The following is a 27,132-nucleotide window of genomic DNA, read 5'->3' as shown; positions in this document are numbered from 1 at the left end:
TTTTTGTAAGCGGTACACTGCGGCGACGGAGATGAACAATGAAGGTTATAATGTTTAAAAAGTCTTTAAAAGAAAATTTACACATCACACAGCTTCGTGTTTCCCTTATTTAAATAAGTATGCAGTAATTTCTGAATAAATATTATACATATTTATACTTTAAAATACATTGTTTTATACGGAAAAGATACCTACACAAAGCGCTCGGCATCTAATAGCGGGACCAAAAACACCATGCGACGTTTACGCGAGAGGTTTCTTTTATCCAAATTTTGACGCCCTAAAATATGGGTGCAACGATTACGCGCATGCGACGATTATGCGATAAAAGAGGGTACATTATTTTTTGGTGGCACTGGGAGGAGATATGGTGAAATGTGGAACAAGGATAGATAAGAAGTCACGAAACTAAGGGGAAAGAGAAGATACTGTCACGGAAGGCATTCAGAAGCACAAGAAAGCTTGCAGGTGGTATAAATTACTGGTGTGTGCGGCATAACCGGTTACATAATTTATTTTTGTCACAATAAGAAATTCCAGGATCAATTTGGTGATTTTCCTGACTATACCTGGTATTTATTCACTACATTTTAATTCTTCCATAATTTCTTAGGTGTTCAAAATTGTAGCCACTGCCAATCAATATAGAGTTCACAAATGTGGATAATACTTCTGGATAGAAGGTAAATGTGAGTACCTGTGAAATGCAGTAAATCCAATATGGATACATTTATTAACACATTTTAGGTTTATTTTTTCTGTACAGTATTAATTGCACCATGGTGAGAGCAAAAAACATTGCAGTCTTAATAATCACACCCACATTGCATTATATAATGTTTAAAATTGCAGATCTTTACTCTACATTTTTAATAACAAGCCCACTGAAAACCTGTATTTGGCAAACAAAATTACTATGAACAAATAACTGACAATAAAAAAATATTAATTTAATTTATTAAAATGTCACCAGGTACAATAAATTAATCATCATTGCTACACACATAAATAAATATTTTTTGCTTAACAATTCTCCCAATACAACTCTTTTGTCTATATAATAAAGAATTAATCTTATTATATGTCAAATGAAGATCTGATTTCCAAAACACAATTAAAAAAAAAGTACACATCACAGTAATTTGTTTCACAACTACATGTATGCTGCACCCCTAACAAGTCTACAAAACTCGCTATAAAGAAAAATTTAAAAACAGGCCACAGAAAGACAGAATATGATGGAAGACTTGGTGTTGATGTATCTGGATATTGCAAAGTAAGAACAACAACTGTGAACATCAAAGTAATGATTATGTTTTGTTGATGTGTTTGTTAATATCAATGACATTATGAATCAAGATTAAAGTTTAATATAATTTTTCTTACGGTAACTTAAAAGTTTTCAATATATGACTTAATGTAGTGTAGAAAATGTGGATTGAGCATACCTATGAAAAATAGCTACATGTCAACTGAAACATTTTTCTTGTTAAGTTAGTGAACCTACATTATAGTACTAAAGAAAAAGCACATATATTTTTGGTTTCATAACTAAAGCACCTTCACTTAATTTGAGTAGAAAAAACCTACAGGAGTTAAGGAGCTTGAGTTCCACATGAGTGTACTTAGAAACTTTCAACTGGTGCAGGGTATTTTAGGAAAAAAAAAGCTGTGTTTATCATTGCAACTAAAACATGTGTATTTTACACTACGTTACAAGGTCAAATTTTTGAAACAGAAAAATCCCTAAACCCACGACCCCAAAAGCAGTGTGTTTGTTTCAAAGTTGTCGTACCTATAACTTTACTAGAATTAAAAAGTATCTTTGTTACAATTTTTTAGTTGAGCACATTAAATATATATTATATACACATATACATATACACACACAAAATTTATACCTATTGCTTGTACGTATTTTTAAAAAAAAGTGTTGGGTATTGTCTGATATTGACATATTTTAAAGGTAAAACTTTCACACACAATTTTTTTAACTAGGCCCAACATATACATAACATGTATAAAGTGTGCCACCACCTTTCGGGAAAAAAATGTTTTCTTAAATCTTGTACAATTTTTCAATTAGCATAAATATTAATTCATTGTTAATGACTTTATTTTTAGATTAATTTATACAATATCTAAACTAGTACTTAAAATGATGTACTGTATAAACAGTTCCTAGTCTAATAGGATTTGTAGGTTTTGAAGAAAGCATGTTTAGGAAATCAGGTCCTCAATTTAAATAATCCAATGAACATGTTGTTGATAAGAAATGGGGAAAAAAATATTTATGCACAAAAAATAATTTTGTCACAAATTTGTTCAGACCATAGAAAAATATGAGATGGTGGACAGCTGCTGTTTCCAACGTAAATCCCCACAAGTTTTACAAATTTAACAAGAATTTTTCAAAGACAAATTCTTTAGTTAAGTTTACAATGGCAACATGTTCTACATACATTTAATTATCCATTTTTATTATCAATACCATTGGTATTTCAGTTAAATAACAAACTCAAAAATGTTGTTAATGCTTCTACAGTTAAGTACAAATAAAGTTTAGCTTATATTCAGGGTAATAGTTGTAAAATTGATGAATAAATACAACATATTTGTTAAATTTTTTTGAACGAAATAAACATAACATATCTTTAATTTATTCCTCTCTGTTTTTCTTAAAGCTGTAACAATTTTTAAAATATGTGCAAGTACCATTAGAAGATTAACTTTTAAATGTTACTTTAATTATACTACAATCACATTGTGTTGTCTCTGATTGACAGATTACTTTTTTTTGTAACGTTCGTAAGCTACTTGCGATAGCACTTTGTTTAAAACTCTGAATTCCGGTACAACACTCATTCAAACTATTACAATACAAAATTAAATATTCTGAGATTCTAGTATATCACACTGTTTACATAAATGCACCAGAGATGCCTCAGTTCTTCCACACTAAGTAGCATAGTATTATCACACAGACTGGAGAGCAGCAGTGATGTTCACTCTGAGTCACTGTTACGCCGAAGGATCGCTGTAACACAACACACATGCACGTTGGTGAAAAACATTATCAATCAGTTTAATTGATAAAATATAACTAGGTGTGATCCAATAGGGGAAAAACTAAATTACATCAGCAAGCTGCTGAAATATCAGGGGAAAGGGATAATGAATATAGTTATATGTTAGAAGCAGTCAACAAAAAACAATTTCATAAATAGCCATAAAATAAATACTTTAAGTACTCACAGGGAAAAAAACCATTACATTACACTTTGAAATGCTCTGTTAGTTAAACATACTTTGACGTCATTAGAGACAGATGTATACTATACAACGCAGAACACTGGGGAAGGCATTCTACCATTTGGGTGGACTAATTAACTACGATGGCTGGCCTGGATACAAACCTGGGTGCTTCCAAACAAAGGTCAATGTTTTACCATTGCCCCACCTCATTCAGTCATTCAACTGAACCTCACGTACATAACGCAGTTTCAAACATGAGAGAAATTGATTACCAATAATTTAACAACTAACACTATGATAATGTTTACTATTTCAAACAGTATATGACAAAAAAATGCACGAGGTCCTGTAATAACTTTACAAAATGCAATTTAAAATAACAAAACTTCAAAACAATTTTCAAGTTATGCAAATTTTCAGTGACATATTTCTAAGTTGTGAACTTTTTAAGTTATGTTTTTTATATAGTGCATTCTGAGTAATTTGCATACTTGTAATCAATATTGTTTAACTTGATGGTTGTGCAAAGAGGCTTAAGGCGATGGGACCTCTAAGATTTTAGTGTCTCTGACCTACATACTTGGGCCAACTCGGAGCTCATACAGTTGAGCCATGCAGGGCTCATAAGTGGGATGCTTTAGAGGGAAGGCCACAGAGGGCCCTTTTACCTGGAACCAACTTCTACATACCATTCCTGTCTACAACAAAAAAAATGTTTATTAAAAATAGTTAGCGATAAACCTATTCAATTAACGTATAAGTTCCAATTTTAACAACTCGTGGACTAAGTAAAAAACAATAAACAACACATTGAAAGTGCTAATTGAATGAGGAATGTGCTATATATTATGACAATTTCTAGTTACTATGTCTTTAAATTATATGGTTTAGGATTGTGTGTTTTTAAGTTATATTGTTCTTGATGGAAAACATTTGGCTGCACAGTTATGACAAATACCTTCAAGTTATCTACATTCAGCACCTGCGTAGCTTATTTCTAGTGTCAGAGGCATGACTGCACTCGACACCTGTTTCTGTAAAACTTTAAAAGGCCTTGTGTATTTTTAGCAGATGGCATTTTATTGAAGGATGTACTTCCATTGATGATCACAATCAAGGTTATCTACAAATACCTGGCAAACCAATTTCAGAACTTTTTCAGGACCTCTTAATAAAACTTCTTTATAATGTTTTTATACCACAGGGTAATTTTTATATATAAGCAAAATTTTACATAGTACAAAATGGATCTACTATTTTCACAAATGTGATGATTTTCATGTTAGAAAGCTAAAATCTTTTCAGAGATAATTTCTCATGATTTAAGAAGACAGTCTAAAAAATTGTTATATTTAATGTGTGACTGTAAAAAAAAGTTAGGTATCATAAGACAAAATACTTTTTAGCAAAAGACTGCTGTAAATTCAAGTTTTGTGGTTTTTAGCATTGTTACTGTTTATTCCAGGAATTTTTTGTGACTTAGTGACCAGTTGTTCAGTTTTGTTATTTGTTCATGACTTTCCTGACTTTAGAGAACTGCAGACACACTGATTTTTCAGCAAAAAACAAAATCACATGAAAATTTATTTTTTTTAAGTTGCCACTGCCTAGTAACCAGCATGTATAGTATACCTACATGAACACTTTACAGAAAATTTGATTTTTAAGCATGAGTGATTAGTGGTGGCTCATTTATAGTGGGCACAGAGTGTAAATTATAAAATTCCCTGGGTTATCAATGTTTTTAACAGGAATTTAAAAGTTTTGCCATGTTTTAAATGTTTTTAAATGTTTTAAATATTTGGAAGTCTTCGAAAAAAATCCTAAATGTAAACATTCACATCTGTCGTGTAACAGTTTCAATAAAGGTACTAATTAAAAAAAATTGTTACAGTAAAAATGCATAAGGTTTTGATGTCCTATGGTGTAAGATGTTATGTCTGAAGTCTCTGATTTCCAAAATAAACTTGAAAAAAAAAAAAAACCCCCACAAAACTGCACGCACGAAAAGGAACGTAAAAAAAACCCCAAAAAACTACACGCACGGAAAGGAACGTAAAGAAAAACTCATGCTTTTGTTTTAATCTTGTACGATTTTTCATGATTAGTCTAAGCTGAAATTAATATGTTACCATAACTTAACAAGAAACCCTTCTATAAAGTTCCCACTAAACAGGTTTTAATGTTTCTTAAGTAAAAAAATTTGTACTTGTCCTATAAAAGAATGAAATTTGACCCTTTTCATAGATTTTTTCAGGTTAATCTTAAATTTTTAAGTCCTTCGAGAAACTATCAGTTATACAAGTTATACAAGATTACCCTACGATCTCCCTGTCTTGAAGTGCGGCTGATATTGTTGTACGTGAGCGACTGCGATTTAGTTGTGCTCGCCTTTCCGCTGAAAACAAATAAAATCATCAAGTTAAAAATAGATTACGAAAATAAAAAATCCAAAATGACGACAATTGGTATTATTTTAAAAAGTCATTTTAGCAAATGACAAGTTACATTTACCAAATGTTGGTATTTAAGTTATAACATAATAAGATACAACAACATAAAATACTATAAAGTAATGTTTTATTTTGGCTTCTCAGCCTTGTAATAATTCAAGAACGAAGCTATTAAGGAGGAAAGTTCCACCTTTAAAAGATATAACTTTTTCACAGCGGTCAGCTATTTATCTACAATCAAATATTAAGTCAGCAAAGAAATTTTATTTTTACTATTTATAACACAGGTAAACTTACCCCCTGCAGCGCGAGGCCGCCTCATTTTCTGTTTCTGGTCGCGACTGAAAGCAGAGCCAGTCTGCAAGGCCTGCATCAAGCTGTCCATGACTCCCTCCTGTGTTTTGGGCGAGTTCATATCGACAAGGGCTATCTTCCTCTCAGCACGCTCCTGCCTCTCCTTCTCATTCTTCTCCCTTGCCTCTCGAGCACGGCGAATCTTTTCTTCCGTTTCACGCAACTTCAAGTTGTCTTTGTAGGCTTGCTGCAGCAACACCAGTCAACTTGTCAGAGCAACAAAATACTGTATGCTTCATGATCATATTCAAAATAACAATCAAAGATCAGTAACTAAATGAACTCTATAAACTCCTTAAGGAAAAAGTAAATTGAGTTAAAACATACTTATTGTTTTTCCAACAAAAAGAACCTAGATTTTGTCGAAATACTCTTCACCAGTTAAAAAAATAAGACCTGTCAAAAACTTTGCCTAGGATCCTTTAAACTGACAGTATGTATTCATTTTCTCAAAGCATGCCTTGATTCCACCCTTGAATCTGAATATAAATCTCAAGAGCAAGGAATAAAATAATATTTGAGAAAAATACATGGAAATTAAAATTTTGAAGAAACAGTAAACATTTAAAGTTTTTATTAAAAACAAAACTAAATTTTTACACATTCAGGATATAAACAATTATTTTTTTGTGACCAATATTTCCTACAGTGCACAACTAACATTATGTATCTGGAAGTACTTCTTTCATTTGTCTGTAGATGCATTTGTGATGATTATATGTAGATAACAGCACATAAAACCAAGTTTCCTGGATAGGAGAATTTACAAAATAAACATTATATTTTAAGAAACAGTATTATGCTTGGTACAAAGTTGAGATTAATAGAGTTAACTAATGTTAGTATTTAAAATTATTAATTTTTATTTTTCCCCTTCCCCAAATATTTTTATTTGAATCATTTTCCTTGAATATCAAATCTTTTGAATACAAAATTTAATGATTGTTGATTATATGTGGATTTGACCAGCCCATCCATATATAATCACCACACACTATGATTTGTTTCATTATGAATCATGATTGTTCCTAATTTTGGTTTAAACATCATACTGCATAGTTAAACCTTAAGCTGTCAGTATTGGTCTAAAATGAAAATAAATGCTCTATACAAACTAATTTCAGTTGAAGGCAATTGTAACATGTGAGTTTCAATCATAACAGACATAATTGTAATTCATAGTTAAAAACAAGTTTACTGTATACTAACTAAAACAAGTTTTTAAAATTTAATTATCGTTCTGTGGTATGAATTGTAATGTTGCAGAACCTCTGCCCTCAGGCTTAATATGCATGTTTAAAGAAAAATACAGAATTAATTAGTTTTGGTAATCTCTACTAATATTATAAAGCTGAAGAGTTTGTTTGTTTGTTTGTTTGTTTGTTTGAACGCACTCATCTCAGGAACCACTGGTCCAATTTGAAAAATTCTTTCAGTGTTGGATAGTACATTTATCGAGGAAGGCTATAGTATATATTATATTATCAATAACATTAGAGATCCTTACTAAAAGTCCAATTTAGAATCCAATGCATTGGAGGGGGTTAGATACAACATGCAGTACACGTACGAAGTGTGTGTTGACAATGCCGCAGGCGCTAGAAGTTTATTTCCTATTGCCTATTAACATTGTTGCCACGCACTAGATGCCTTATCATTCTTAATTTTCCCATACAAGTAAAAAATACCCGTGTGATATTAACAACGAAGCAATCAGTACCCTCATAAGAGTTCAATTAGTATTTAAATACTTTTTATCACTTTAAATCGCAAACCTAAACTATTGTTTTTTTCCCTCTCTCTGTGTTTAATTTGTTTTTTTATTGCCCTTTTTTTCAAGTATATATATTTTACAGACTTGAAACTTCACAGTAATGTTCCTTATGTTACGCAGGATGACATTTTCTGAAAATTAGATCCCATGGGTGGTTAAAACCAGGCAACAGTGGGTACTTTGTCTGCATGAGAACAGGATTTTGCATTGTTCATGCCTTCTGCGTCTCCATGGCAACGGGCATCGCGCGGCAGTGGCGTACCCACAAGGAGGGGCATGTATAATGAGTGGCGCAAGAGTGATCTGCCTGTAGACTGCTGTAGCGAAGTACGGGTACATCAGTTGTACGTTGCGTGCACGAGTCGGGAAACCATCGGTGCTATTCATTTTCTCTCCGGTACATTATACAGCATTGTAATAAATTTTCACTGAAATTTTTTTTATTTACCATTACTGTAAATGGGAGACGTGGCTTAATTTTTTTCCATTAGTATAGCCGTGCGAAGCCGGGTCGGGAAGCTAGTAAATAGATAAATGCTGGTATACTATTGTTTGTTTATAAAGTTATACATGTTTGTTTATTGTTGCTTTTTTTTTTTTTGCTTGTTGCTATATTGGTATGTATATGAACTTATTTTGGCATGTTGAGGATATTCCACCTCACTGGATTAGTTGAGCATGTATTTTTTTAAACAACTCATATTTTTTAGAGTAATTACTTTTAACATTATGGAGTATAATAAAACATTGCATACTATACTCAACAAATGCCCCTGCAATTGTTAGTGAAAACTTAGACTGGTATCAGCAGTTTATTGTCAAATGGCCCTAGAAAGAAAGACAGAACAAAGACAACTTGGCCTGACTCGACAACAGTCCTGTATAAAAACTCAAGTGCAGATGCAGCAAGGAGGGTGACAAAACTGCTTTTACCACCTCCATAATCAACACCCTAAAGCTTACATATAGCTTTTAATTCTTAGCTTCTGTGATATAAGCTCTGCCTGAACTAGACCACTATAAACCACTACTACAGCCCAAATTGGAGCTCTGTACAATCTAATAAAAATAAACTATTGGTCTCACATATACTGCCATAATATGAGTAGCTGCTTAGCTTGGAAAGCTGTAACAGATTGATCAAGTCAATATAGGTCCCATATTCACCTCCTTGCAGCCTCTGCAGTAAGAGAAGCTTAGAAATGGTTGCTTACAAGCTTCTTCTACCCCAACTCATAAGCTATGTGTGAGTTCTGAAATAATACTTTAATACAGATACAGATAATAATTAATAATATAATTAATACAGATAATACTCTATTTACATAATTACTACAAACAAGCCTTAACCTTATTGAGATGATTCAACATTGTTATATTATTTTATTATAATGTTATTGAAAAAGTAAATAATAAAAAAAAATAATTGAACCACGTTCCTTGAGGTTAACAAGTGTGCTCTCTGCCGCTTTGCTACCGAGCTCGTTGACATATTGTAAGGAGAATATGAATTATAATCATTGTAATGCCAGTTTTTAGGTATTTTAAAATTTGAGATTACTTCTTACTAAGCCTATTTAGTTTACCAAATATATTCAGGGGTAGTTTCACAATCATAAAGTTTCATTTGGTACACCAATACATATGGTATGTACCCTAATGTTTAAGAAAGTGACATATACGGGTTTATGTTGCTACATGTGGGTCCGCGATCTTTGTGTCACATATCCTTTCATCGACTTCCGTTCCATTTTCACGAAATTACTCCTACAAAATGCTGTATACCGGGAGCTAAGATGTTTACACATCACCAATAAAAACATAAACAAACATGGAAAACAATCACATAAGTAGTGATAAGAATTATGGACTGGGCTAAAAATCTCACAGACATTGGGGTAATTAGAGATGATGAAGAGTGATGACTGATGAGTAGAGAGGGTGAAAAATCGTAAATACGATATAACCGCGAATTAATGCGATTCGTTAATTACTTGCGATTAAATGCGAAAATCCCCTATTCCTGCGAATTGACACTAAAAACGTCTCGTAAACACTTTGCCGGGCAAAACTAACATAAAAAATACATTTTACAATAATGTTTCATGGAAAATTTGACATTTTAAATGTTAATTTTTCACGTACATGTAATCAAACCCTAATATTTACTCTAGAAACAAACCACGCCACCATGTTGCCAAAGAATTGCTGCCAACACTTTTTTCGGCATTGTCAATAACTTTACAAACAATACGAGAGAAATAAAATATGGCCGCGGTATATTCTCTCTATGAAATTATCGAAGTTACTGCGAACGAGTAGTGTCGTTGAATCTCGTACGCAACGGTACTACGTCGTTCGATATATCGATTGACGATTCTCGATGTATTTCCATAGCGCCATTTGCTACAGTACACATACGGTGCAGCTTATCTATGCGGTGCAGTAAATCTTTGCTTTGTTTTGACCGTTGGTTTTTACGCTGTTTGTCAACAAAGTTAAGTTTGCGCGGATTTTTGATAAAGTGCTCACATTTTACCATACAGTAATTGTTTTTACGTCTTTATGATAATATGGGGCGGACCAAGTCCGTTTCCGTACATTCGCGCGCATCGGAATATAAGGGCCATCATTTTTATGTTATCGATACGAATATTTTGATGTGTAAGCCGTGCAATCTTCGCATCAACTGGGAGAAAAAGGATATGTCGGAAAAACATATTAAAACATCGGGTCACATTGACAGACTCAAGCAATTTTCTGAGCAAGATGACAGGAAACGGCAGGCAACATTAACAACCACACTGCATAACCAAAAAAAAGCAAAAATTGAGAAATAGGAATTTATTGAAGAGACTGAAAATTTTTCTCAAGGCTAATATCCCTCTTAGAAAAATCGATGATCCAGCTGTAAGGGAATACATCAACAAGTACATTCCTGGTTCTGGAGACATACCCCAAGCATCTACACTGAGAAAAAATTATGTCCCTGTGGTTGGTGAAGCGCTTATAAAATTCTATAATATTGGTAATAAATGCTATAAAAATGCTACAAGTAAATATTTAAATGCTATAAATGACCAGAATAAATGCTATTTTTCACCCTCTCTACTGATGAGATAATAACAGAGAACTGATGGACTGAAAGGAGCAGTGTTTTCTACATGCCGGTAATCAATCCCAGATCATCTTGGTGGACAGGGAGTGACCTGACCACTAGGCCACCTCGACCACACATACAAGTTACAAGACACGTGTACAGAAGATACCACTACTTTGAAAACTAGTTTAAAGTTGTACAACTATACTCACAGAAAATAGGTCTTTGAAGGCTTTAACATCTGTAAAGAATTCATCTAGACTGTACTTCTGCTTGTCAAAACAATAATATTCTGCAAGATCACTATATACAGATTCCATGTTTTTGAACATGCTTTGCAGAATCTCATACTGGTTTCGAGCATCTTTACAAAATGACTGTTAAAAAAGTTAAAGAAAAACATGAAAAAAAAAGAACATAAATTTTAACATAATATTAAGTCTTTTGACTGAGGTTAAAATGAATCTTATCAATCATACAACTACTAAGAAATACTAACAAACATTTTCATAGCGAACATATTTTCAACAGTAAATAATAGAAAATACATAAACTGATAGTAGTACTAAAATTAATTTTGAGGTATTCAATTTTTAAATTCAAGCAAACAATATTTTGTAATGTATTCTGTATGGTGAAATAATGAATGATTTTTGTGCTGCATTATGTATGAAACCTTTCTGGTTTGAATATAAAAACAGTTATGGAAAGTATGTGGAACGTGGATACACCTATATTATAGGCCTACAATGGTTTCATTACAAGGTCGATAGTTTGCGTTACAGAAAAGCTGAACATTGGCATGAGGCACTGCCAATTTTCACGAGGAAAGGGGACATGGAAAACTAACTTTTGATATTACGCCCATCACACATAATATGGTATTTTGTTATCTGTGCATTTTATATTCTTAACAATGTATAGCATAACCCACCGTTTGTATTTGCGGTGAGGATGTCTGGTGAGCCAAGCAGTTACCAGCTCAGAGATAAGCTAACACTATCATTCTATAATATGCATCTGAGTCATTGTGGATACAATTACAGTTGTAGTTTTCTAATGTCATCCAAGAGACCAAAAATTTGTGTGAACCACAATATCTAGAAATTATTAGAGTACTAAACAAATAAAAAAAACCTTATTCATTAAAAAGTGGGAGCTATAAATAAGATCATCGTCACATTTCACACTAAAATATACACATGTTATGTTATAACAGTCATATAAAATGTATTTTATTAATCACATAATTCTGAAGCATTAAATACATTTTAAAAGCAAATTTATTTTTGGAATGAGCAATTAATATTTTTATATAGTCTCAATGTAAAATCTCACAGATAAATGTATAGTAGAATTAATTTTGAAGGTGAAAAGGTTAAAAATCATTTTTAATCAACCAAATATTATAATTAATCAAAATACTTCTATTTATTAACCAAGACCATTTTTCACAACCATCTATGTTTTCTCCGACCAAAAGTGTTACTCCATCCTTACTAAACTTACCACCACTGCAGCGCTCATCCTTGAAAGTCAGTTTTATTTGGCAACATGATCAGAGTTCGATTCCTGGTTGAATCAACACAGGACTTTAATTACAACCGGGAAATATGGCGGATAATGCCTTTAACTGATGGGTTTTCTTGGAGTACTCCCATATTCTCAACATGCATTCCATCACCTATGCGTTCATATACTTCACCCCTCATTAAAGTCAACAAGAAATTAAACCCTATTTTATTGCATCATGCTTACATTCTGACCTTTAGACATGATACTACATTTCCTACATAACAGAAAATCCTTGCTTAATGTCACCAAATATTATGGACACTGTAATTTGTTGACTTTATACACTATATACTGAACTTACACTTTTACCCCTATTGTTTATAAATGAAACTGTGGTGATACATTCTTGTGCAGTCTGTACTCTATATCCAAATAGTAAGCTTTGCATCTTGTCAAAAAGCTGGTCATTCTTTGGATGACATTATATTTATAAATAAGACCATCTGATCAGTTACAGTAGTTACACGCCTCTTTTTTTCAAGGTTTTTGCATAAAGTTGTAATAAATTTTTGCTTATTCGATAATATATATAATAAGTCCTCATTGTGTATATATGCACACATGAGTGTGTATATATATATAAAAATGTATGTATATATGTATATTTATATATAAATATTCTTCATACACACAAGAAAAAACTATTAATTAAAGGATACACCCATGACTTCAATAAAGTTGTCACTTTCACATTGTGGAACCTTGTTGTTGCCAAGATCTGTTTCAAGGTTACGAACACCCACTTCCATCTGACGTAGATTCTTGGCCAAACCTTCTATGGAAACCCTAGCTGCTCGATCAATATGACTAAGTTCTTCTCCAAATGACAAGAGGTCAGGATATTTTCGTTCGATCGTGTCCACAAGGAAATGCAGCAACGTAAGTTTATTTTCAATGTCTTTTGTGCTTGTCATCTGAAAAGTAAAAATACATTTAATAATTTTACAATACTTGGTTCATAATTTTTGTTGTCAAATGAACAAGTTTCAGTCATTTTTAAGTAAACTGACCAATGGAAAAAAGGCCTATGAAAAAAAAAAAAAGAGAGAACTTTCCTGTCTGAAGGTGTGTTTATACTTAAAAGATTTTTCAGTATCTAGTTATATTTTTTTGTAGTTTCTAATTTCAATCCTCTACAAGTAAAAAACTTATTTAAGGATTTGAACCATACATAGTAAGTAATCTACAGTGTTAAGTAATGTGCATCTTACTGCACTAACACCAAGTCTTGATGGGTACACAGATGTAAGCTTGGAAAATGCTACAGAAACTAAAATATATACCCGATTACCCTCCCCTGAACATTATTTATGCAAAACTGTGAGAATGGATAAAACAAAACACATTATGATAACTGCTTTATTTACTCCAAAATTACAATTTAATTAAGGCACTCAAAGTTTTAGGGGATTATCACATTTTCAAGATATGCATACGAGTAAAAACTAATAACAATGCAAATAAAACAATTTCTTATTTCCATGTTAAAAATGTTTTGCAATGGTCTTCAATCCAATTGTTGATTTTGAAGTTAGGAAAATTACTAGTTATTTTATTTTAATAAATGATACGAATCTTATTTTACTTTAGAGAAAACCGAATACAATATGTAGCACACGCAATAAATAATTTAGTTGCTTTAATTAAAAGTTTTTTAGTATTTTGATGTTTATTAGTACTTCATCTGCACTTCTTGGCTACCAATTTAACTATTTGTGATCATGTTTTCACTATTTTTCATTAACGGTTCTTATTTCTGAACTTATTGGGTGTCTGTTAAAAACAAAATTTTTACATGCTAAAATATTACAACTTTATTATTAAATAAAGTGTTATTTTCTTGTAAACAGTATAAACATGGGACATTGGGTAACATTTCAGTCCAAATTTTTGTTTATTTTGGCATTAGTATTGATATCTGTACATCATGTGTATCATTTTAAAGGGTAGTACTGAGATGAATTTCACAATTTTAAGAACATAATAATTCATTAAAAGCCAGCACATTTTTCATGCCAGACATGTGCAAACATGGCTTTTCAGTATCCAAGTTGCCAAAAACAAGCCATTTTATTATAGATTTTGCATTCAGCGGTCTTACAGACCACAAATTTTTCACAAGCAATAACTTTGGAAAGCTTATAAATATTACATTTTAGTTTCAACATGTAAATCCTTATTAGATAAATACTGCATTAATTAAATAAAAGGGAAAAACTGCTAGAGAATTACCTTAGGAAGATAGCTGATGTCAAAGCCAAATGCTTGTTCATTTCGAGAACCACTGTTCATGTAGTTTCCCATCAGAAGTATTAGCTCAAGAATACGAGAAAATTTTTTACTTTGTTTCACCTCTTCACATGCTGCAATGCCAGCAACAATATCCTGTGTATAAAAAAACACAAATCTGCATTAACAAGTTACTTATAAAGTGTTAACACATACTATAAAAATACACTGTGAAACCTGGAAAATATGTTAACACTCAGCAGGTTCTAAGATTTAAGTCTACAATTTTAAGGAAGTTAATTTTGAAGTACTATTTTTGCTATATACAACTAAAAGACTGTGGAACATTGAATGGAAACCTATAATGACATATTTTGTGAGTCTATATGCTGCTTCATTCAGTATGAAAAATGCAAATCTTGTTAATTTGAAATGAATGGGGTTGATTCTTGGAATGATATTCAGTTGGACGAGGTAAATGTTTTTGGAGAATATATTTATTGCAGCAGGCATGGTTTGGTAAAAGTAAACTATACATGGTGTAACTTGAGTTTATTGTGCCGTAGCGGACAACACATGCCTGTAACCACTTGTCTGGAAACCTAGAGGTGTTTATCCCCCTGCACTTTGATGAATTTCACCAAAGAGAGAAAATAAATGGGTGGGTTTTCAACCCTGTATACGATATCAATATTTAAATAATATTAAATTTACACTCCTGTGTACCTAATTGACCTTGCTGAGTAATATACTTAAGACTAACTTACTTTTTCTAGTCCCCTTATGTATACTACCTTCTTGACCAGGTGGAGCTGGAGCTAGGAGGAGGTGGTTACAAAATAAATGTTCTAGTTATTGGTGTGCTTGACAGAAGTAGTAATTTTTTTTTCCAATCAGACACAATTCCTTTATGAGATGTCATAATGCCACAGTCTCTGAATTAGTAACATTATTTTTTGTTAACGTAAGTTATGCTGAGCGAGAGGGCCGAATGGCCGAGCTCTGAATCAGACCAGCACCAGGGAGAGTCTGGGACTCTGACGAGACCCTGGCTAGCTCCAAGAGCCACTTCAGACAGGTCCTGCTGGAGAGGTTTCAAAATACATAGTCTTAAGAGAGACAGTTATTTTCGTAGAAGCCCCTGAATAATGGTTTGTAGACTCCAGAACACTCTGAAAAGTGGCGTAGACATCACATAGGACATTAAATCATTTTTCCACTGAGTGCTCCTGTAATGAAGCACTGTCCTAAATGGCAGAGAGTCAAGCACTTCTGAGTTTGAATGCTTGCCATTTACATGCTGTGTGGAGGAACCCCCACATTTTCCCTTCCCCATAATTTGTTCATATTTCCCACCCCATGAAAGTCACAAAAATATTCCAAATTGTTTTAACTTTGTGCCATTCTTCATCTAAATATTTTTACTACACCATTTCAAACAAAATTATATTTTTTTAAAACTTACTCATTGGTACCCAGTGTTTAACTGCAAACGAGCTTGCACTGCGACTATGCTAGGGTGTTAGCTGGGCTGAACTAAATGATCACATTAAAATTAGCAAAATTTTTTAAAATATACTATACATGAAAATAAACATTAGCAGCAAGAGCAAAACAAGACACACACTGAAAAAAATTACAGACATTTAATAAGTCTGAGATCACAAATCTAATGTAACAACTGCCATAAAATCAACACAATACATAAATTCAATTAAGATGAAGTCAATATGCACTTAATTATAGGTAATGTAGGAAACCGTTAAAAATTGAAAAAAGAGAAACTGAACATGTTCCTAAGAAGTCAATTAAGATTGACATGGAAGAATAAATCAAGGAATGGAAGAATAAGATGAAAAATTTAAATGAAAGTAAAAGGTAGGAAGTAAGAGGGTTGCAGAAAAAAAAGGAATTACTGGAGAAAGGGTCCCTTATCAAATGAATCTCACAGTAGTTACTTTAGTTTCATATTACACAGGGTTAATACCTTTACATTGGTGAATACAAACATTCTGCTTGAAGAATACTTTTTTACAAATTATTTTGTAAGTTATTTACAATTATCATTATAAGTGGTTACCAGTGAAAAATTTTCTATACTATAAAGATTCTTTGAGCGCACTGTTTCTATTCACCCTGTGGTTTCTATTCAGTCTGTTTGACACTACTCAATGTGGAAACATGATAACTAAAAGTACTTATGGCTTTCAAGGTGTTAGTTTGAAAATCCTATAGAAATAGAATTAACTGTCCTGTTAATGATTTGAAGCATCATTATTCCAGTATGCATTAATTAAACATCCATTATATTATATAAAAAACAAAATGTATAAATCTATATTGATAAACATATTATAAAATCATTTGAACAACACTTACTGGTTTGATATCATCAACTATTTCGGTGAAATGAAGTTTAAAGCTCATGGATTTTAGTCTCGGCAACAACCGCTTGACTTCTGAAATCTAGAAAAAAAATTAGATAGTTAAAATAAATAATGCACATATTTACATGTATGATGCAAACACATAATCATAATTTTTAAATTATTGATACTGTACAGTCTAAGACATCCCCATGAAGTTTTATAAATTTTTTTATACTTTTTGTTTATTAAAATTTATTAGAATGGTTTAGTGCACTATTTTAAAAAAAAAGGTTAAACAAGTTATATACATTAGACAATTCGTGCTTGATTGAACAATCATCAAGTGAAATAACATGTAGGTTACTTTCCTTTCAGCTAAATGAATTTAACAATTTTTGTTCAAAAATTGTGCGAATAGTAAACAAGCCAAGATAAAAGTGGAAAGTTAAATAAATTCAAGTTTCACATATTACTAAGGCCAGTATTCCAAGACACAAAAATAAAGTTTTAGGTTTTGAATATGCTATACCTGTACCCTAAACATATTCCTAGTACATGATAGGACACGACAAGTCCCTTATTTTTAGGGAACGGATTTTGGTGTCCTATCCGTTACCAATATGTTCCCCAAATTCTGGGCATGCACAGAGTTCACTTTTTTGTTGATTTCGTGTAGATGGCAAACCCGGTCTGGTGCTATTAAGTTGTATAAAGTAATTTTTTTGCGATTATAAAGGGACTTACAGAGCGTGTTGGTGTGCCAAATGAAACTTTAGGGGGGCGAAACTATCCTGGAATACATTATGTAGAGTTTAATGGTCATAACAAGTAATAATTGCAATTTAAAAAATACTTGAGAAAATCAGAATAAAACCATTTAATTTGTGTGACGATGCTGCTACCTTTGCATTTACAAATGTCAAATTTGTCACAACATGTTTTCACTATAATAAAGAAAATAATTTTTTTCCCAATAATGCAACTCTCTGAATCCAATTGTAACTATGGGAGCCTTTAGAGAATATACTTGAGAATACAAAGGCAATTAACTTTTTTGATTATCATGTGAAAATAAAAAGTTATGAATGAAATAATGTCACTGACTGAGAGCACTTTCAACCCATACTATAGGTCCGTTTTTTAGTCTTAAAAAATATTTTATCACATTGTCAGCTTTAACCGCAAAAGCAGACTTCAAATAAGCAGCAATAGAATATTTCACATTCACAAATAGATTAATAGGGAAATGAGCAATGAGAGAAAAAAAAAAAAAAACACCTGAACTGCAAAAAGAGACATTATTTATAAACCACTTTAACTCAATTCAAGCAATTAATTGTATTTGTAGACCACATATATCATGAAAACAATTTCCTTTACTACACATGCTCTATGCTCCTAAAACATAAAAATATGACGGTGAACTGTACTGGTATGGCCATATACAAACACACATGTGCAATAACTACGTTTAAACATACAGACCAATTTTAAAGTCTATAAAATACAGTTTAAGAAAGTGGAAATTTTATAGGTAAGAGTTTGTTACTACCTTTTCTAGTTGAAATAAAACCAATTACAATTTAAAGGTGTATGAGGTGTACAAGAATATCTTGGAAAAGAAGATAAGGAAGGGCATGACATGAAAATGGCACAAAGAGCGGCATGGGTTTAGAGATGGGAGGCCTATCATAGACCTGATTTTCCTATACAGCTGATGGAGAGAAGATATGAATTTGGGAAAGATCTAGTAATTATATTCCTGGATGTGGAGAAGGCATACAATAATGTGAGAAGACAGTATATAAGGCAAGCTATGGAAGAAGCTGGGATCAAAGAAGAGTTCATAAGTAGAGTGATGAGTATATATAAGGGAAACAGAAGCAGTGTGAGAACTGGAAGAGGGATGACAATGTGGTTTAAACAAGTCAACAGAGTAAAGCATGGTAGTGCATTGTCCCCACTGCTATTTATCATAGTATTGGAGAGGATTATGGAGAAAGTGGAAGAGAAGATCGGAGAAGGAAAAATAAAGGCCATGTTATCTGCTGTTGATTGATTGGTGTGGGGAGAAAAGGAAGATGAGGTGCAAGAGCAACTAACAGCATGGAGGAAGGAAATGTGGTATGAGATTAAGCACTAAAAAAGAGTGATAAGTTATGATCTTGATGAGGAACAAGTATGGAGTAAGGGGATACATTGAATTAGATGGTGTTGAGTTGAAACGGGTGGAAATCTTTTAAGTATTTAGGAAAAGTATTGGAGGATGGGAGCAAAATAAGAAGGAAATTGCAAAGAGAGGACAAAAAGGAGATGCTTTCTACAGGTGTGTGAGAGATTTGCACCCAGTCACCTATGGGGCAGAGACTTGGACTGTAAACAAGAGAGATGCTGAGAAGATCAGAGCAATAGGTATGAAGTTTATGAGAAGTATGTTGGCAGTTACGAGGCGAGACAGGATGAGGAATGAGATGGTGCAAGCAAGAGCAGGAGTACAGGACTTGAATGAGATCACGGAAAAGCAAGAATGAGATGATATGGCCATGAGCAGAGAATGGGAAAAGAGAGGCTACCTAGAAAAATGATAAGAGTTGAAGTACTCAGGAAGAAGGCTTCTAGGAAGACCAAGGAGGATGTGGGAGGAGCAGATAGTTGAAGAAGTGCAGGGGAGAGAAGAAGAATGGAACAGAGTGAAGGACGAGGCATTTTACTTTGCTGACTTGGCCGCAGGTTGGAAGCAGTTGATGATCAAGCTGTTATGATGATGAAGTTGTTGATGATGATTTAATTGATTGAGTTTCAATTCGGCGACTGACACAGTAAATAAAAATTATGTATAATATCATTTTTAAGCAGAAAATATTTTAATTTCCTACATAGGTACTTGAATTTACATACAATTTATAAAAATAAGGCTACTATTAAAAAGCCTAGACAAGTTCTTTATGCCTGAAAATGTTTATTAAGCAGTATTACAGTTTACATAATGAATATTATTGCACCATAGCTAGAGAAGATAGCTGGGAAAGAAGTGCAACATTGATAGCACCTGAAAAGAGAATCGTGTTATGTCTACGCACAATTAGATAATTTTTCCTTAAATACAGCAGAAAAGACATCCTGCAGAAACGCAAATGCTACTACTCTCAACACTCCAATGGTGTAAGTGGCACTTAACAGACATGCACTACCTTGATATGTTTACATACAATAAAAACCACACAACCATAATCTTTGAAGCTCTGTTGCCTTAAACCTTTGTGCTTTACCACATGATGTAAAACATTACATTCATCTGTACTTCGTGAGCCTGGGTATCACATGGTGATCAGAAACCAACAGTATATTTTATAAATGAGTTTCTCAAAACAATAAGCATATGACTGATTATGTTTTGCAGTCCCCTGTGTAAGTTTAAAACAAAATAAAATGTATTAAAAATCAAGTTTGCAAACATGATGGGGGTAACAACTACGTTAGTCAGAGAAGCCTTGCATATGTTTCATGAATCTCAGCCCACTGTAGTGAAATCACATTAAGCTCATGCACTATACATTACACAGCTACATTAATGGCATTACATTTGTTTGACCAATTTGAAAACTTCTGTATTCACATTACCAAATAATTATTTACAAGACACTAGCAACAACCATCATGATCTAATGTTAATACCATAAGAAAAAAATGACACATGAAAATCTTATGACAAAGCTAAAAAACCATATTAAATAATAAAATACTTTAAAAATTTGAATCATTAAGTAGACTAAATGGTGTTGAAGAAACTGACTAACTAGATCAGTTAAGTACCAAGAGTAATGAATAAGTATTCCAAGGAAAAATAAAGACATATCGTTAAAGCTGACCGATTAGATGATACATTTAACATGCCTTGCTAGATGTAGGATTCACTGACCTAATATTAGCTAGCTGACAAATATAAGTCAGCATGTAACAACTTGGGCAAAGTATTTGCAGAAGCCTTACATTTAAAACACATATTGGGACATGACAAAACATAAAAAAGGGTAAAATAGCAGTATCATTAGATAACCTACCAGCAAGCTCAGCGAATGACAATTGAATATTATATTGTAACTGCAATCATTGTATGGAAATCACTATCAATCAGTATTCTGAATATAGTAGGTGTTGGGATTCGAGGTCTATGTGGCAACTATGCTTCTATTGGGGCGAGGTATTTGTGAGAGCAGGTATTTGCTATGGGGAGACAGTGGCGAACGAAGCATGGCCATTCTTGGCTAGGTTAATAAATGGTTGTGTAAAAACCCTGTGTTTTTATCACGCCTTGTAAGAATAACAGTCCAACAAGAATTCACTGCAATAGAGGAACAATAAATACTTGACTATTATTTATTTATTTTAGTTTTATGCCTCGTCCACAACAAAGCCATTACAGACAGACCAACACTATATAGTTGAAAAATGGGGAAGAAATCAATCAGTCTTTGGCAAGGAGTCATCCTTACATTTGCCAATTTTTAACTTTGCACAACATCATTGGGTGACTGTTATGGGTACATGAAGAGATTAAAACTAGTTACATCACATGGGGTAAAGTCACATCAATTAATGAGACCTGGCACAGTTCAACAGCAGAAAAAAGTATGCGACTTGTAATGAACTGTTGCAAACTACAGTACACTGCATCACGGATGGCCATCCACACTTTATAGTGTCTACAGCTGGAGTGTTTTCTGCATAACAATGGAAAGGAGTCATCACATAGCTATGGCCCCATATGGCTTATAAGAACAAGTGCACGACCATTCCAGAAGGGGGCTAAGGGGTGTAAAAATGGTGCCGCCAGCCTTCAAGGCAGTGAAATGAAGAGGACGAGTGACTCCTTGGTGAGTGAAGGTGGACGACAGGTGATGGACTCGTGTGTGAAGACTGGTGCATCGGGAAACGAAGCATCCGTGACTGTAGTTGGAGTGTGGCGAACGAGTGAGTAGTGCAAGATAGCGTGTAGAGACAGAGGAGAGCGGTAAGAGACGAGCAGTTGTGAGAGCCACTGTTGAGTCGAGCTCTAGTGAGGAGAGTAAATTGTGGACATTATGAAAGAACAATAAATTTGTGGATGGACTATTTATTTGTTATAACTTAATGGTGTAAATATTAGGTAATAAATAAATCTGTATTTAATTAATCAACCTATCCTTTTTGAACCTGTTTTCCCACTCTTAAAATTATTCACAAAAATCAGCACTTCGTTTTACTATTTTCCATTGGTTCCAGCCCACTTGATAAACTTAAAAGCACAACCAAATGCAAATGCAGTGAAGAAAGACCAAAATTGATGATTAAGTTCTTTTAATAAGCAAAATAAATGAAAAACTGTTGAATCTTGAGTATGGTGCAATGGTTTGACAATATTAAAAACCGTAATAGACTTGGAACCATGACACAGCCTAAAGTGTGTATAGATGTATTTTAAGAATATAATGTAAATCTTACTGGGCGTTGAGTGTATGAAAACACAATAAATGGAAGCCTGGTGTTAACCAAACTAATATTTTACAATGAACATAAGAGCCATTCTCTAATTGATATACAAGTAATAAATTATAAATATGGTTACTAATGCTTACACACAAACATTATAATCGGTTACATTCCTTCACTAAGCAAAGTTCTGTAGGAAAGAAGTGTAAAACAATGTTTCCTTCCATTACAACTTTGTCAGATAAACATACTCCATATGACTCCCATTGTTTCCAGACTGTGTGGGTCTAGAGTGTGTGTTTTTCATTAGTATATAAAATTGTGCTTTTTATCTTCTAAATTAAGCAAACACACAAAACTCCCGCAGAACAACATCTATTTAGCTAAGGTACGCATTTCAGCATCGCTGTTTAGCCAAGGCTAGCTGTAACTATCCCGTACTCTATACGTGCTACATAACAGCACTTTCCGGTGCTCAAAACATTGCCTAAATGATCATTATCACCACACAATAGATATTAAAGAAACCAAACAGGCTTGAAACTATTATAATATTGCTGTAGGTTATGTACAATATTGTTTTTCAAGTTTTGTGCACAGTGCACATACAGTCCATTGTAGTAGATTCGATGCATGGCAATCACATGCTGGGAATTTCCATACACATGTGTAGTTTAACTTCCACAACTATTCTTTACTCAACATGGGACATTTCACATACATGCCACGTACTCATCCTCTGTAGTGTTATTTACTACAATTTTTTAGGCGGTTACTATAACACCCTAGAAGTTGTATGTTAGTTTTGAACCATAATTAAAATCAGAAAATAAAATTGTATATTTAAATTTTGGGCACTATTTTTTGGACATACCTACAACTAGCAACACCTCATTACCCAATAAAATGCAATTCAAATGGGAGTATATACCTGTTTACATACAATTTCAATGACCATGATATTTTTAAAAATTTACCGGGGCAACAACCATGAAAGTAGTACTTACTTCTGGAACAACCTAAATGAATTGGTGGATAGGCTGTTTGTTTTGGGAATTATTCCTAAAAAAATCTTCAATTAAAAGCAGCAAGCTATCTACATATAAGATGATTACAAATGAATTAAGTATACTTATACAGGCTATTCTCAAAATGTGGGGCATAAATTTAATGTGTGGCAGGAAATGCTAAAACAAGCAACTTTTGTTAGGAATATATGTCCAGAAACAAAATCCTGCAAAGTTACTAGTGTGATGGTAGCATGCAAATTGAAATTTTGTAGGCTTTGGGGGACAGCACAGTGGATGATGGTTGGCTGATACGTTTACACATTTGACTTTGGGCAATTAGCACAGTGTTGGCTGCCAATGAGTAGGATGTAGTTATTACAGAATTGGCAAACAGCACTAGCACGACAGACTTATCATTCGCAGAGATGGCCAATATGTTGTGTACAGCCAGGCAAAAAAATTGCAACAGAAGTACTGCATATTGACCATGGGTGCTTTCACAACAGAAGTGTACCAGATAAAAAGACTTTGGTACAGCTTAACCAGCAACAGCTGAAATGGAAGTTTCATACAATTAAGGGTGATTTTCACCAGCCTGTTGGTTGTTACAGTGTATGGCTAGCTCGAAACGTCGTGTCCAGCTCATCACCTGCTTCCTACGGAGCATTTGAATGCCAATATACTGTGATCGCACGTCCTCTTGGCCACTGGAGTATTCCCCTGAAGACCACCAAATTTCCATCCACGCCTGTAACTTTGCAGGATTACGTTTCCGGACATATCGTCTTTATCAAATGCTACTTGTTTTGGCATTCCTGCCACCCACTAAATTTATGACCCACATTTTGCCAACATCGTGTGTACCTATACTAGGAGTATGAATCTTTACATAAACTTCAGTTTTCATTGAGGTTTTATTAAATTTCATGACCTATTCTGCTTTAGCATTGACAGGTTGACATAAAGGATACTACGTATAGATTTAATTAACATTAATACTGATGCACAGTATGAACAAAAGAAATAACCAATACAGGATGGGATTCAGATTGGCAAAAACCATTGTTAACATTCAAACCTTAGTATAGTTAATGTGGTTGGCTGCCAAGCTTGGTTCTGTGGAATTTCTGTACACAAATATGTGCATGTGCACTACAGCGTGTTTGTCAGGCGCTGGGAAAGCTAAGTAAGGTGCAGCATCTAAACAACTCAAAGAGCTAAAAGAGCTAAGTTCATGTGGGAAGCTACATAAATTATAAGAGCTACCTAACTGATGAGCTGTGCATACTGAAATAACTTTTTAAACTGAGGAAACTATAAAACTGAAAAGATTTGTAACCAGGACAGGAGAAGATTTGTAAACTGGGTTAAGTTATGTCATCTTGTAGTGAGGGTAGAGGGGAATTTTAACGGTTAAGCTGTACAGACTTAACGTCGAACAGGGCTACGCTCTCCTTAAGCCCTATGTGCCTTGCCCCACTTCAGACCCCCTCTCCACCCACCATCAACCTCTATTCAAACCTCCCGCCAATGAGTGTGTGTGCGCGCACGCGTGTGTTTGTCCGCCCTGCAAGAGGTGAGTAGAGTCTGTGCCACGCACCTCTAAAATAATAATTTAATCAATATCGTTCATAACTTTACTTACATTTTTATCCCCAGAGTGTTTTGTTTTCTTTTAGCTTAAGTAAGGATGGAGGAGCGCAATGTGCAAACATTTTGGTATGTAATCTTACGCAGGAAGTTAATTTTTTGAACTTAATTAATATTTACCAATACAAGTAGATGTTAATAATACTTAGTAATTAATTGTAAATTATTATTCAGTGCTCGAGAGGTTCTGTTTCGTCACATAAATATAAACAGCCAAACGGTAATTCAACTGCTTCCTGCCACCATGACACCCGGATCAAAGCCCAGTCTCTCTCATCCACTGCCCCGGGTAGGGAATATCCTATGAACCTGGTCTACTTCTCCATATTATTTAAACTGATCTCTAGCCTCCGCAGTCATTATGTCTTTTTAAACCTTTTTGTTTATCTTTGAGGCCTGTCCCAGGTAGTTAACTGTTTAATTAATCAATTAAGCCCTGAAGGACATTTTAAATCAAACGGCATGACTTAGTTTCTACGCCAGGCCATGAGGTTTCCTAGTCTGCCCCTAAACCGGTTAAATTGCCGTTGGCATCTGTAAAGTTAACTTTCATAACTGTGTTCGTTCATGTTCGTTTCGACCAGAATAAAACCCTCCAACCAGATCTGTGAGTACTTGATTGTGCGACCACGTGTGCTTCCTGCATAGACGCCTTAAGAGCCCACCAACGACCATCATTTGGCAGTGTGAAAGCGTACCTGCAGCTCAGAGCGGGTTGGTAGGGTAAGCTAGCAGCCACACAGGCCACGTCATGACCCAGAGACGGAGTTACTAGCCTGGTCCACGTGCCCAACAAACGTGGTGGTGCCCATGTTCGCGGTCCATAACGCGCCTAATTAGTTAATCGCATAAACCCCCAGAGTCAGACTGTAGAACCTATGTCCAGTGAGGAAACTGTGTGAAGTTCAGAAAATTCATAACCCAGCAAAGCTATGTAAGATAGGAGAAAAAGCATATTATGTAAACAGGTAATTTACATAACCTAGGATACCTACTAACTCTAGGGAAAGGTTACTTTAACTGAGAAAGCTATGTGAATGAGGGAAGTGAAGACAGTGGGAATGCTACTGAAGCTGAGAAAGCTTACCTATGTATGAGTTAGTGTGGTGGTCCACAAGATGTGAAGCACGCTGGACTTCTGGCCATCAGGGACAAGCAGAACTAGTATGGTTTCTCAATTTACTGCTATTCTGACAGCTACTGACATCTTGTCCAGAGGTAGAGTTTCCCATCCACAATGTGTGTTCTGGATATCGCAGGAGACATTTAAACGAAGTACAAAAAATATTTAATTGTTAAGAGTCAACATTTCAAGCACATACATTACCTACATGAGGAAGGAACTATATCAGAAAAAAGTGCACTTAGTTACTTCTTACCAATAGGGTGTGTGAGCCACCACCTAGCTCTAGCAGTTTGAAAATCTTGAAGTGAATGTGAGAATTTAAGAATGTTTGTGAATTTACACTGCTACAGAAAAGTGTTTTATCTAAAAGCAATTACAGCTGTATATTCATTACCGAAACATAAGTAGAAAAATGCATTTCTAAGCATGATGGGATGCATCCTCATGTCATTACTATGTACGATACTAAACAAATGATTGACAGCAGGGGATATATATTTATCCGACGGCAAAGCACTAGGGATCTGTTGTAATCGGATGATGTCACAGCAGACATCTTGGATGATATTGACCTTGGACCTTGACCACAACCACCATCTTGGACTCTAGTAAATTCCATGACTGCCATTTTGAGTTATGAAAAGTTCTGTATGCAGCCATCATGGATTTGTAAAACTTTTATTTTTTCTATTATCTTTAAAAAAATATTGAAATACAAAAAGGTGCTTACATCACCAACCTTGTAGTACTTGGTTTAAACCAGACAGG

At 33.9% G+C, this 27,132-nt stretch overlaps 1 protein-coding gene across 1 annotated transcript in view; it reads right to left on the bottom strand.

Moving 5' to 3' along the window:
- Positions 1–725: 725 nt before the first annotated feature.
- LOC134529588 (protein diaphanous-like) overlaps positions 726–27,132 on the bottom strand; it is a 107,394-nt gene continuing 80,987 nt past the window's right edge. The window contains exons 14-20 of the mRNA XM_063363839.1: positions 17,120–17,206; positions 14,744–14,896; positions 13,171–13,425; positions 11,149–11,313; positions 6,006–6,249; positions 5,575–5,653; positions 726–3,037 (exon numbers count right to left, since the gene is read on the bottom strand). Coding sequence (XP_063219909.1) covers positions 3,022–3,037; positions 5,575–5,653; positions 6,006–6,249; positions 11,149–11,313; positions 13,171–13,425; positions 14,744–14,896; positions 17,120–17,206 — 999 coding nt within the window. The 3' untranslated portion in view covers positions 726–3,021. The remainder of the gene's footprint in view (positions 3,038–5,574; positions 5,654–6,005; positions 6,250–11,148; positions 11,314–13,170; positions 13,426–14,743; positions 14,897–17,119; positions 17,207–27,132) is intronic.

Source organism: Bacillus rossius, chromosome 2, assembly GCF_032445375.1.
Source record: "Bacillus rossius redtenbacheri isolate Brsri chromosome 2, Brsri_v3, whole genome shotgun sequence".
Taxonomy (NCBI): domain Eukaryota; kingdom Metazoa; phylum Arthropoda; class Insecta; order Phasmatodea; family Bacillidae; genus Bacillus; species Bacillus rossius.
Note: the sequence above shows the minus strand (reverse complement) of the source record. Positions and strands in the feature narration are given on the sequence as shown.